The sequence below is a fragment of the Punica granatum genome, chromosome 4 (assembly GCF_007655135.1).
Source record: "Punica granatum isolate Tunisia-2019 chromosome 4, ASM765513v2, whole genome shotgun sequence".
NCBI lineage: Eukaryota > Viridiplantae > Streptophyta > Magnoliopsida > Myrtales > Lythraceae > Punica > Punica granatum.
In genome coordinates, this window is record NC_045130.1 from 2,692,277 (window position 1) to 2,705,320 (window position 13,044).

At 38.7% G+C, this 13,044-nt stretch overlaps 2 protein-coding genes across 6 annotated transcripts; one reads left to right on the forward strand and one right to left on the reverse strand.

The window, feature by feature from the left end:
• Positions 1-259: 259 nt before the first annotated feature.
• Positions 260-2,210, reverse strand: LOC116202328 (zinc finger CCCH domain-containing protein 15 homolog). The gene is made up of 2 exons (XM_031533851.1): positions 1,932-2,210; positions 260-702 (listed from the first exon to the last, which is right to left on the reverse strand). The coding sequence occupies exons 1-2, from the start codon at positions 2,016-2,018 to the stop codon at positions 568-570; spliced, it is 222 nt and encodes a 73-aa protein (XP_031389711.1). The 5' UTR covers positions 2,019-2,210; the 3' UTR covers positions 260-567.
• Positions 2,211-6,744: 4,534 nt separating this feature from the next.
• On the forward strand, positions 6,745-12,548 carry LOC116204678 (sulfate transporter 1.3). 5 transcript variants are annotated; one of them, XM_031536876.1, is made up of 15 exons: positions 6,745-7,102; positions 7,210-7,321; positions 8,959-9,319; positions 9,538-9,586; positions 9,678-9,885; positions 9,995-10,169; positions 10,265-10,330; positions 10,427-10,540; positions 10,624-10,740; positions 10,842-10,968; positions 11,130-11,416; positions 11,508-11,698; positions 11,785-11,870; positions 11,986-12,062; positions 12,183-12,548. In XM_031536876.1, exons 3-15 carry the CDS (start codon positions 8,975-8,977, stop codon positions 12,324-12,326), a joined length of 1,986 nt encoding a protein of 661 aa, XP_031392736.1. In that variant the 5' UTR covers positions 6,745-7,102; positions 7,210-7,321; positions 8,959-8,974; the 3' UTR covers positions 12,327-12,548. The 5 variants fall into 5 exon arrangements, with proteins under 5 accessions (XP_031392736.1, XP_031392734.1, XP_031392735.1 ...); XM_031536874.1 differs by lacking the exon at positions 6,745-7,102 and having other exon boundaries at positions 7,131-7,321; positions 12,183-12,499; XM_031536875.1 differs by lacking the exons at positions 6,745-7,102; positions 7,210-7,321 and adding an exon at positions 7,852-8,178 and having other exon boundaries at positions 12,183-12,499.
• The last annotated feature ends 496 nt before the right edge of the window (positions 12,549-13,044 follow it).

Genomic DNA, 13,044 nt, shown 5'->3' on the forward strand with positions numbered 1-13,044 from the left:
AAACCCAGAAAAGATCGAGAAGTTCGTGAAATTTATCGTAAAAAGTTAAATGTAAGAACAGATTCGAAGCAAGACGCTGTCCAGGAAGTAGTAACTGTCCATAGCCTGCATGCATTTATTGAAAAATAAAGAGGCAGTAAGCGGGGTCAAAATGTGGAAGTCAAAAGTATTACATGTTAATTTTTGCTCTAATAACTGATACAGTGATTTCTGATTGTTTCAGTGGGTTCGGGTAGATCCAAAAACTAACATTAAGATATTCGATGGAATAGTATCAATTTCGGTGAATTTAGCGATAAAGGTATCGGTCCAATCTGGTTCGGTTCAAAGACATGGTACTCGAGACACTACCAAATGCCCTGCAAAAACATAAAAGGAATCCATACACTAAGTGCGACCCTCTACAGTCATTCGCAATTGAAGAAGGTGGCCAATTTACTCATGCCCTAACTAGGGACCCGTTACGATAATCTTACAATCATGCCATCGATCAGTCTATCTTCCACATATATGATATGATATCATATGATCATCTTTCACTCGCGCGCGCGCGCGCGCGCAAAAGGGTTAATACTGAGAGTTATCAAACACCCAAGGTTCATGCAAGAAGAGCTCCCGTCCATTCATCTGAACAGTTCCCGCAGCTATATCCTCCGTTCGTTTTCTGGCAGCTTCGGCTTTTCTTGCAGATGCATCAGCATCCTGTGTGAATAAACAGACCGCATTGTCATGTCAATGTGAGTCAAGTTTCTTCAGTCAGAAAGTGCATGGGCTAATTCATCAATTGAAGGATCTGTTCCCATATTTTAATGAGTTAGAGAATGCCTTGATGTGGATGTGGCCAAGAAGGGTGAAGCAAACAATAGAATCCAGAAGGTGACACCTTTAAGAGCAGAAACATCGGATCTAACAATGATAGGACTCAGAAGATTACGTCTATCAAATTTGAACTAGAGATCAGGGCAACGACATGTATCAGTGAAATAGTAAGATTAAACATGGAATGAGCGATGCATTTAGCTGATACCGGACGCATCTAAGGGCAAATCAAACACCTAAGAGCAAAAGCATCAATGAGATCCGAAACCGAGCATAAGACATTGGCAATGCCGAAGAAATTCTCTTGATTTCCTTTCTTTTTTCTCCTGTGTATCCTGAAGGGCCAACTTCCATGCTCTGTCTAATCCAATAACGCTGTCAAGTATCTAGTTGTATATTACAGCAACCTGAAAGAACAAGCTTAACTATCTTAAAATGGTGATCTAAAAGTTTCTGTACATCACTTAAGTTGCACGTTTCCTCCATCCAAAAGGCCTTACAAGTTGCCCCAGTGAAAGTTTAGTTGACCCACAGTTATGTGCTTTTAAGGGAGCATGCTTTCAAATATAAGCAACTAGCGTAATTCCTGTTTCCGATATTTGCTTGACCTGCTCTAACCTCTGAAAGTTGTCTAGATCGAGCATCAACATCTAGTCTGTTCCATCAATCGTGCGGACTGCCAATCAACTAATATATGCTCCCTTTTAGCAATGCAAGGCCATGAATGCAGGATGAAAACCGAGTATTTTTCCCTCATTCTCCTTCTCCCACATATTCCCTTGTTATGGCATATCGAGATCTTCATATCATGCACGATTAGAAGTCATCATAACCAGATGAAAGGACACTGGCAGCCCAAACTACGAGTCTATATGACAAGCTAAGCTTGTATTTCGTCTGGCAGAGAACCATCCTTCCCTTCACCGACAGTGTCTCCTTCGCCAAAAACTCAATACCCCGATTCAGCTTACGGGACAAGATTATAACTTTTTTCCTATCTCCAGTAATCCATTTCATGAATTCATCGAAACAGTCAAAAATTCACACCATAGTCCACCAAAAATGAAAGCTTTTGACTCTAACGAAAGAATACCCAAGTCAAAAAATTGAACCTTTCGGCGTTTCCAGGAGAGGAACTGGGCCTCTGTCATGGGATTCGGCTTAGGTTGATCCTTCTGGTCGCCTGCTTCTGCACCCATTTGATTTCTCTTCTCTGCAAAGCTCGGAAAGTCCACCGAAACGTGAAGTTGATTCAATCTGATTCGGCTACGAAAGAGGAAGAGAACTCCGATAGGGTTCTCCTTCAGGTTGATGGTGCCGGTACCGGTGCCGGTGGATTCGACAATCTTCGCGATTGATTGCAAAAAACTCCTCTAAGAAATCAGTTCTGATTAAGTGCCCTTCCAATTTAACATATTTGTAAGAAAGCCCCAGAATGATTTGTTTGAAGTCTCGCTCATGTGGGCTTGGATTGGGCCTGCTATCATTTCAAGGAGCAAAATTTTCATACTAGTCGACAAGCATGCGTAGTGTAGAAATTTGTCATTGTAAATAAAAAAAACGATTTAATAATCTCTGATTTTTTAGATTTTTTCCATCATTATTGGTCAAGTTTTATTCATTGAGAAAGCAATACGGGAAGAAGAGTTGATATGAAAGAAGATAATGGTTAGATACTTCTTACGCATTTTTTTTCAATCTTTAGAATCACTTATCAAAAAAGATTTTCTTTATAATTTTTATACAAAATTATAGTATAATTCGGAAGATTGTATCAAACATATTGCTTAGACCTTACACCTTCTTTTATAATATAGATACCTTAATATATTAATGAACTATGATATGTTAGTACAATATTATGCCAAGTGTTCTTCATCGACTAGTTAGCATATCAATAGCCACTTGATGCAATGCTTCATTTGTCCTATGTGCTATGATTCGATGTTTCGCCTTAGCTTTTAATATTTAGATGAATAGATAGATATATAGATTTGTCTGATATGTCCTTTAAGTAAATGCAATAATGATTTTTAATTTTTTTCTTTTTTTAAGTTTTTCTTGGCCAATTGATTTGACTTTAATTTCTTTTATCATTTCTTGTTTTGATGAATCAAATAGTTAGATCGGTAATTCCATCTTTTAGTAGCTGTTGAACTTCTTGAGTTTAATTAAATAATTAACAGTTTCGAGTGATTCAAACTGTGATAAATTGATATTTGATAATTCATATAATTTCTGACATCTTATGACGTAAAGTTCTTCCTTAGATAAGTTAGCAGTTAGCAGAGAATCATTGAAAAAAAAAATAGTGCAATTATTAGGCTCGTAAAACTATTGTTGTTTTTTTATTTTATTCAATCATTGCGAGAATGATATTATAAGTAAGGTCTTAGTCCAACTTTATCCTAGCATTGTTTTTTTGGTATTTTTCGTGCACTACGTTTGCTCGCAAATCGCAATCGTCAACATCGTTTTTCGTTTTTCATTTGCCGACGATACGGGACATAGATCTGAATGCTTATATTGACTACAATAGTCCTATCCAAAATGATTACGCATAGAACTTTTATTATATACACCAGCCCAAATCATTGAGTTTAGAGAAATAGAATGGGGAAGAAAAGAATTCCATTCCCACATTGCTCCAATGCAAAAATCTGAAGCCATATGTTAGACAAATTTTAACTGACATATCATCCCACATTTTCCTTTTGGCGCCCCCATGACCATACCTCATTACGGTGAAAATTTTAAGATGCCACGACCGTCTAAATTAAAACATTAATCGTGTTAGATAATAGATACGGTATGATTTATATATTTCTTACTCAATACTCTCCATCACGTGTGAACTAAATTAGTTTTGAAGGCTCATCGCGTGAAATTAATTAAATGAGGAGCAAACGTGCTCTAATATTATATGAAATTTTCATTTAGCTTATAAGCAATTAATAAATATATAAATCATATCTAATAAGGTTAATTTTTTAAATTAGACAGTCATGACATCTTAAATTTCTCACATGGTATCAGAGTTAGGCCCAATCCCTATGCTAACGTGCTAATTATATGACACTTTGCATCTACGCACTCATGCTATGCATCTCTTTACGTGCCACTGCACTTGCTAGCGTGTTGACTTCATCCCGGCTTTGAATTTACGCTACGTATGAGAATGAGAGCGGGTGTCCAGGATCCTAAAATCTCACATTGAAATATTACCGATGAATTTATAACGAGACTTGGGTTTCGCATCGTATCAACTTGAACTTTAAAGATACATACAGACCTAATCTCTTATAGGCTCATTGAAAATTTAAGAATTATATCCTTTAATATTAGAGCACCACAATAATAGTCATTATTCGATACATATATATTCCCACTTCACAGGGAATTTGTTAATTTCAACGAGAGTGTTCTATAATAGTTTTCTGGACAATTTCCTTATTTCTCTTAATCAATCATCCCTTAGAAATCCTATGCTTAATGTACACATAAATTTTGTTAATTACCCAATAATGAATTTAAAATTTACAAAGTGTCCTCCAATCAATGTTTTCCTTTGAACATCCAACATCTTGCTCAATGAAATATATTCATTCAATTGAATATCTCTATATATTCTCATGAAAAAAAAAGTATGTATTTTCTATGAATATCTCTATATATTCATAAAATATCTATTAGAAATATTACGAAGTCATCATTTCATCATATTTTTAAGAAGTAATTCATAAATGACCGAAAGGTCTATAGTGTACGCACAAGACTAGTTTTAATTTTTATTATTACTTTTTTTTTGGTCAGAAGACTAGAATTTAGCATTAGACTTGACCGTTCAAAACCGATATAGCACAGATCCTAATATGAAACGTATCTCTTCTTTGAATTGTCCATCGAAGCAATCAGTCGACTGAAAATTCCTTCGTCAGAGATCAAAAACCAAGGAAGAGAAACACACAAAGTGCTGACTGGTAATGTCAAAAGACGGTGTCGTTTGCACTTTACCTCCACTTGTAAAAAAGTCTACGCGGGTCCCCCACATTGAAGCTTGAACAAAGTAGGCTACGTCCGAAGACAAAACTCATGAGAGAGAGGAACGAGAGCAGTATAATTCACATAATCTGGTCTGCTAACCTAAAAAATACAGGATTAATTCTAGTGATGAAAATTTTCATATTGCTTAATTAGGTCTTATGTTTTCTTATAATAAAATTTATGGGTCTCTTTTATAATCGAAAGAAAAAAACTCATGAAAGTCGTATAAGCAAGCTTGATGATTGATAACCCATATTTGATAAATACATAAATTTCTTGCATCGTATTCAAGTAACTTTTCTTACTTGTATATAAGAATAAGCAGCTAGGAGTGAGTAGTTGAGAGTATAATAAGGAAGAAAAAGAAATGCAATTATTGTTGTTCCAATTTATTCATATATATATATATATATAGTGTATGATATTTGCTTTCGCAATCCTGAGACTCTTTCTTTTTCACTTTTCATTTGTGTATATTTATATACAAGATACAGATATACATATGGAGTAAAAATATTCAGATGATACAAGCGACATTCAAAATGATTGGGTATATAATGTCTATCGTTACTCGTTAGTCAACTAGCGATCGGAGAAATAAAAAAACTTTAATAATTTGCATCTTTCAAGCATAAATCGGCAATCAATTCTCTTAAATTAAATAATATATCTAATTATTTTTCATGCGTGGAAATGTCGATATTGATCAGGTTAACTATGAACCACAAAAGATTATAATTATTATAACAAAATGATTAAAAAAACTCTAGGCTTTACAATATCTTGATTTTATTTTTTATTTTTAGTCCCTAACTCGTTGATGTATCCTTTGATAATCGAGCAATATCACAATAAATTAAAAGAGTAGCTCGATACATATTTTCACACTTCTCACCAAATAATTTATTTAAATTAATCAATACAATTATTTTTTCGGTTATAATGAAGGCCCATGAACCAAATACAAAGAAAATCAATATCATTATTTTAACTTGTAGATTCACATAATAATCTATTAAAACTGAACATGATAAGTTTTTCATCTAGAAAGATAATAATGTTAGTATATATACTTTCACAAAATTACTTTGCATACAATTATATCCATATATAACGTGTTAGAAGAAGGTATATTTAATTTATAAGTGCGTCGACCGTACAACTTCCTACTGTATATATATATATATATATAATGGCCTGCAGGCTGCAAGATAATGCCAACATCGTGATGAACATCGTATGATATATACTATACCATATGCTGATGGTCTGCACCGGGGATCAGTCTCTTTCGTTCATCATGCGATGACATTACGCGCGTATGGTCAAGTTAGCATTACCTAAGCATATTGTGACATGTCTTCTGAAGTACGACGCCCGAGTCTCAATACGTATTGTCGTCTACAACTTGACCATGGCAGAATGGATCGAGCAGAGATCCTAATCTAACACGAGCAGTCAGTCTCTGACGTGTTTGGCCTTTGGAAAAATCAATCAACTGCAAATCTCTTGGACAGAGAAACGTAGTAATAGTCGAACTCCGATTGGCCGAGCCGGAAAGAAACGGCGTCGTTTTATTAGATTTCCTTCAAGCGTCCACGGTCGTTAAGGGCCCCTTACGCTGAACCAGGCCTCAACCACGTCCAGATACATAGCTCGCGAAAAGTCGTAAAGTAGCCCCAAGAAGTCACACACGTGTGAACCCCACGCTCTTGACCGAGGAAAGCTCCTGGGCTCTAGCGCCGAGCATAGAGTCGTCGTCCACGTCACCGTTGAGCTCTCACCGCCACGTGGCATCCTGACGTACAACCGCCCCATGCCCATAGCCCTGAGGCAATAACTTTTACAGAGAGAGAGCCAACAAGAAGCAGCAGCTTCTCTCCGGTTCTCTGGATCACTTAAATTGATCTGAATCCGATGATCCCTTGACATTAACGAACATTGTTTCCTCGGAATCTGTCTGTCTGTCTGTCAGTTGTTTTTTTTTTCCCTCTGTTAAAATGCAAATGGAGATGACCCTTCTTTCTCTCTGGTTTCTGTTTTCCCGGGAATAGTGTTTTTCAAGTGCTTCGACCGGGGAAAATAGTTGTCTTTGCAACAGAACAGAAAAGGGGCTTCTTTCCAACGCTTTCACTGATGAACGTAGACGGGTAAACGGGCCCCGTCCATCACATCACGTTGAATTTAACCCCACATCTCCCTTAAGGACCACCGTCGACTGTGGGGACCGACACCGAAGGTGGGATTCAACGGCGGCACTCTTATTTTTCTGCTACTTAAATATGTCTTTTTAGCACTTTCCTTCCAATTGTCTACGATCAAAGGTTTCACCTTTTCGCTGTGCAGAGACAGAATCGTGAGGAAAAGGAAGAGACTTTTGTGGTGGGGCTGTTGGTTCGTAATCTTAGCCTCTCCACTATCGATGGTTTCTATGAGAAGCATATGAACAAGTGAGAAGGTACACTTTATTCTCTAGAAACTCATGCGAATGAATCAATTTAAAAGCTTCCTTTTTTTAAAAAAAAATCTTTTTCCCTTTCATTATTCTTGATCTTATGCTCGATGTTCGTTTGTAGAACCCTTGAATTATTGAGTTTGAGCTGAAATAAGGTAGACCCTGTCACAAAAGTGGAAGGTTTGGATGTCTCTTGTGATCATGTTTTTTTAATGGCTGATTATTTTAGTTCGTCTTTATATTTGGTTTATTTTTTTCCCATCTTGGCTTTCGGGATGCCCAAAAGGGGAAACGGCAAAAAAAAAGTGTTTCTTTGTTCTTCTGTGTTGGGCAAAAAGAGTTGTTTAGTGTCTTCTTGGCATTATTTCATTTAATATTGTGTTGGTGGTATTTGTTACCGAATGCTGATCTGTTGCATTACATCACATTGCATTAAGTGGCGAAACAGTAAGTTCTTAGCTTTGTTGTCACGACGACCGGAGATTCATCCTTTTCCTTCAATAATATGTACACAGAAATCGATCCGAAGGGATCCTTTTGCACCAGATTGCATTTGATGCGAAATCGGATCAGCAGAACTCGGTCCATTGTCCAATGATATACAGTAAATTGTCAAGAAAACTTGCAGAGGAACTTAATAGGGATAAAATTGGGACAAGCAAGTTTAGTGGACTCTGGGGACAGGTGGATGGTGAGAAGTGTTTGCCTTGGAAAGTAGAAGATAGCTTTCAAGGAGTGAGTGATCAGTTTTTATTCCTTTCAAGTTGAATCAGTCTTTTGATCTCGAACTCGTCACTCGGATGAAAGGCTAATGGTGGTCCAATAACGACAGTGTCAAAATCCGGATTTAAGCCTCTGCAGTAAGTTAAGAAATTTCTCCCACGGTTTATATAGATGGATGGAAGTCTGCATCACATGCTTGTTTGTTTTCACTGAAGCAAAACGTTCAAAGGACTTTCGACACAGTATGAATATCAGAAAAAGGTGTCCTTTTCAGTTAATCGAATAGCATTCTCTGAAATTTCTTCCCATTATAAGAGTAAGCAACGGGTCAAAAGCGATGGGATAGGACTAGGTCATGGTTGCATTATACGATTCGACCTCTCTGGCTGCCTAGAATGCTTTCGAGGTCGAAACCTCACTCTTATGGTGAGTTGGATGATCCAAAGGTCGGTTGGTCAATGATATAAAAAATTGATTTCTTCATCAAATGAATTGAGACATTTAATAGATCCAGATTCATGTGAGTTTTTAATTAGTGGTGAATAGTATTCCTATGACTGTCTCTCTTTCTCTTTGCTAGAGAAGTTTGACCCGAAGTTCTTATTTAAGCATAACATCTGCATGCTACCTCTTGCCCGTTGGAGCTTATTTCTTTTTATTTTAAAGCCTCTTCTCATCCTTCTGCAGGAAAGCAGTCGGTAACGTTTTCCTTTTGCATGCATGTTTTCTCGAGTTCAAACTGCTTTCCTTTGAAGTGCAACAAAGGAAATTTGATTAACAATAAATTGGCAATATATTTATTTTCGAAAGCAGTCATGTTTTAGTTGCATCTGGCAGCGTGTGTTTATCAGCTTTTGCTTGAGAACTTCATAGCTGATTTATTTTCGCTCATGTTTTCATGGAAAACCAAAATGCAGTTGAATTTATCGTCCCATGGCCATGGTGGGTCATTCGAGTGACGAGGAGAAGGACTCAAAACAGGCAGAGATTAAGAGCCAGGCGTCATCCCAATATTCAGCACAGAATGAGTGGCAAGTTCACAAGGTTGGGGTTCCTCCAAGGCAGCACCTGTTCAAGGAATTCGCCTCAACCGTAAAAGAGACATTCTTCGCAGATGATCCTCTGCGTCCCTTTAGGGATCAGCCCGGGTCTCGCAAGTTTGTCCTGGGTGTTCAGGCCATCTTCCCAATCTTTGAGTGGGGGAGAAGTTACAGTCTCAGTAAATTCAAAGGAGATCTCATTGCGGGTCTCACCATTGCTAGTCTCTGCATTCCCCAGGTAGGAAAAAGTCCTTGATAACTCCAAATAGCATTTGGAACATCTTGTATTTTAGATCCGACATCTTCAAATAGCCGTCAACAAAAAGATCAATCTTTCTGATATGATCAAGTGAAAATGTTTGTCTCTGTCTTTGCTTCACTTCTGTCCAAGCTTTTCATTTTCTTTGTCCAACCACTTCCTTTCTCCATCTAATGAACTTTAACCCGAACAAACAGGATATTGGGTATGCAAAGCTCGCAAACTTGGATCCGCAGTATGGACTTTGTAAGCGGAATGTTAACCCAAAAATCTTGATCACCTTGGATTTTATCCAACCTCATATTAGATGTGCTGAACTCTTATTTTCTCCATCCAGACTCTAGTTTCGTTCCACCCTTAATCTATGCATTCATGGGAAGTTCGAGAGATATTGCCATTGGGCCAGTTGCAGTTGTCTCTCTATTGCTAGGGAGGTTGATTCAGAACGAAATTGACCCCACGACAAATCCACATGATTACCGAAGGCTTGCCTTCACCGCAACTTTCTTCGCCGGGGTAACTCAGGCCACTCTCGGTTTCTTCAGGTGAAAAACTAAGATTATCGTACCATGCTCTTGTGATCTCACCCAAAGCTTCAGTAGATAGAGTCACTGTGACTTTTAATAACGGTTCTCTTTTTTGCATTAATTTTAGGCTGGGCTTCCTGATAGATTTCCTGTCCCATGCTGCTGTTGTCGGATTCATGGCTGGTGCTGCCATTACGATTGCTCTACAACAGCTTAAGGGCTTTCTTGGCATAACGAAGTTCACTAAGAAATCAGATATTGTTTCAGTGATGCGCTCCGTCTTTCAATCAGCTCATCACGGAGTATGTTCTTATCTCTCCCACACAAACTAACCATGATATTAATTAGCTAGGTTCGATCAACTGAACTAACTCCATCGTAACCTTTCTTTTGCCAGTGGAACTGGCAAACCATTGTTATAGGAGCATCATTCTTGGGGTTCCTTTTGGTTGCAAAGTACATCGTAAGATACTTGGACTCTGGTTTATAGCTTTTTCCTCTTGTACAGGGTTGACGAGTAATCTCTGAATCCGGTTTAATGTTTTGTGCGACGAATCAGGGGAAGAAGAACAAGAAATTCTTCTGGGTGCCTGCAATCGCCCCGTTGACATCAGTTATCCTGTCCACTTTCTTTGTGTACATAACCCATGCCGAAAAGGAAGGCGTCCAAATAGTAAGACCAAATCTTACGTGATGAAATACATGATTGCATTCATTGTGTTGGGTGGACTAATCTTTGCAACTAAAAATCTGCAGGTGAATCATATCAAGAAAGGAATTAATCCCCCATCTGTAAATGAAATATACTTCACTGGTGACTATCTCCTGAAAGGTGTTAAGATCGGAATCGTGGCTGGGATGATTGCACTGACGGTGGGGCAACCTCTCTTTGCTTCTATCTTCACTAGTTGTAACACTTTCCTAAGCATCTGCCTAATTCCCCCGCCCCCCCAAATACTAAATGACTTGAACAGGAAGCTATTGCAATTGGAAGGACTTTTGCTGCAATGAAGGATTATCAACTTGACGGGAACAAAGAGATGGTGGCTATGGGAGTGATGAACATCGTTGGCTCCATGACTTCTTGCTATGTGGCCACAGGTGATGATTTGCGTAAAAAAGACGATATCTATATCTTCTATGCACTTTAGATGAAATAGAATCTCATGTCAATCTCCATCAGGTCCTCTCCATGGAGAAAAGTATTACGTACTATAGGTATTGTAAGTGTTGATAAAATATTTTACGTGCATTTCTTACAGGTTCGTTCTCCCGATCTGCGGTTAACTACATGGCAGGCTGCAAAACTGCGGTGTCAAACATTGTGATGTCATGCGTTGTGTTCTTGACCTTGGAATTCATTACGCCCCTCTTCAAGTATACTCCTAATGCAATTCTTGCGGCGATTATTATATCTGCTGTGATCGGCCTGATTGACTTTGAGGCGGCCATCCTCATTTGGAAGATCGATAAGTTCGATTTTATTGCCTGCATGGGAGCCTTCTTTGGTGTAATCTTTGTTTCTGTGGAGATCGGGCTTCTGATTGCGGTAAGGATCCTCGATGTTTGGAGGGCCTCACTTTCAGTCTTTCGTCCTAATGGGAAGCGTGCTTATAAACCTTTCTTCTGTCTCACAACAGGTCACGATATCCTTCGCTAAGATCCTTCTGCAAGTCACAAGGCCAAGGACAGCAATCCTCGGGAAGCTTCCTAGGACAGCAGTTTACCGAAACATTTTACAATATCCAGAAGCAACTAAGGTCCCAGGGATTTTGATCGTCAGGGTCGACTCGGCAATCTACTTTTCCAACTCGAATTACATTAAAGAAAGGTGCATCCGCTGTTTCACCATGTCGAATTTCCATGGATCATAGGTCCAAGATTTCAGGCACTCAAAATCAATTGTTTCACTTGCAGGATATTGAGGTGGTTGACGGATGAGGAAGAACAATTAAAAGCAGCATATATGCCGAGATTACAATATCTAATAGTCGAGATGTCACGTAAGTAAATTTTTCTTATCGTTTTCACCGGACTTGTTCATTTCCATTTTCGCATGTCCCAACACCTTGATATCTTGGTCATTTACACTTTGTAACGATGAAATGTATTCTGCAGCTGTTACTGATATCGACACGAGTGGTATCCACGCATTTGAAGAGTTATACCGAAGCCTCCAAAAGAGAGATGTGCAGGTAACGAAATACTTTTTCCCGAGCAGTTATCTCACGTCATGTGCCTAGCTACTTTAATCTGGAAACACAAAGGACAGAGATATGCAACTTACCGGAATTCTCTCTCTCGTCGTTGCACAGCTTGTTCTGGCGAATCCAGGTCCAGTGGTGATCGACAAGCTGCACGCATCCAATTTCGCGAATCTGATTGGGGAGGGCAAGATATTCCTCACCGTCTCGGACGCCGTTTCTTCTTGCTCCCCGAAATTGGTGGAGGAAGCCTGAGAAGCAAAATAGGAAACGAATTTGTGCACGATAGAATAAGATTTAAAAGGAGCGGCTATCTGTACATTACTCAAAGCTCAACTCCAGCTGAGGGGCTAAAGGAAACCTGTCCTACTCAAAGCTCAACTTTAGAGTCCACGAAATCCCCACTTGATGTAACTTCAATTCAGGCCTGTGAATGAGCAATCAATTATCTTCCAAATCCGACTCGATGTTCGAATTTTTCATTGAGCGAAACAAAATTTCTTCTGCTTAATCGCATTACCTTACTGAAAAACGGAAATCTGGAAAATCTATCTCTAAAAACCAATCAAGTTGAGCTGAGGACTAACCCGGTTCAGACGCCCGAGGCTCTAAAGGACGAGAATGTCGGTTCGCTGCTAATCAAGCTGGCAAACATAAACCCGCTTCCCAGAGTAGAAATTCCTTGCTGTGGATGCTTAAACCTCTGGATAGGGAGGCCTAAGAGGCTCAGATATATGAGCAAATCTTCTACATGTGATGATATGGTATGACCTGCAAACGACGTCCCTCAAGTATTTTTATTCCCACTATCTCTCATGCGGGTCCATGGACTGCAAATTACACTCGTATTTGAATGCGCTGCGATCAACAAAACCAATCATATCATCGAAAATTGCGTAAAAATCTATAAAGCTATGCGGGAATTCGCAATATCCTAACATATTATAGTAGTGGTTTCATCGTCGACATCTTT

Bases quoted from the DNA above. Each gene is read 5' to 3' on its own strand.
- LOC116202328 (XM_031533851.1), bottom strand. From the start codon at position 2,018: ATGGGTGCAGAAGCAGGCGACCAGAAGGATCAACCTAAGCCGAATCCC. The intron at 703-1,931 runs GTTCAATTTTTT...TTATTCACACAG, and splicing joins TCTCCTGGAAACGCCGAAAG to GATGCTGATGCATCTGCAAG.
- LOC116204678 (XM_031536876.1), top strand. From the start codon at position 8,975: ATGGCCATGGTGGGTCATTCGAGTGACGAGGAGAAGGACTCAAAACAG. The intron at 9,886-9,994 runs GTGAAAAACTAA...CATTAATTTTAG, and splicing joins GCCACTCTCGGTTTCTTCAG to GCTGGGCTTCCTGATAGATT. The intron at 10,541-10,623 runs GTAAGACCAAAT...AAAAATCTGCAG, and splicing joins AAAAGGAAGGCGTCCAAATA to GTGAATCATATCAAGAAAGG.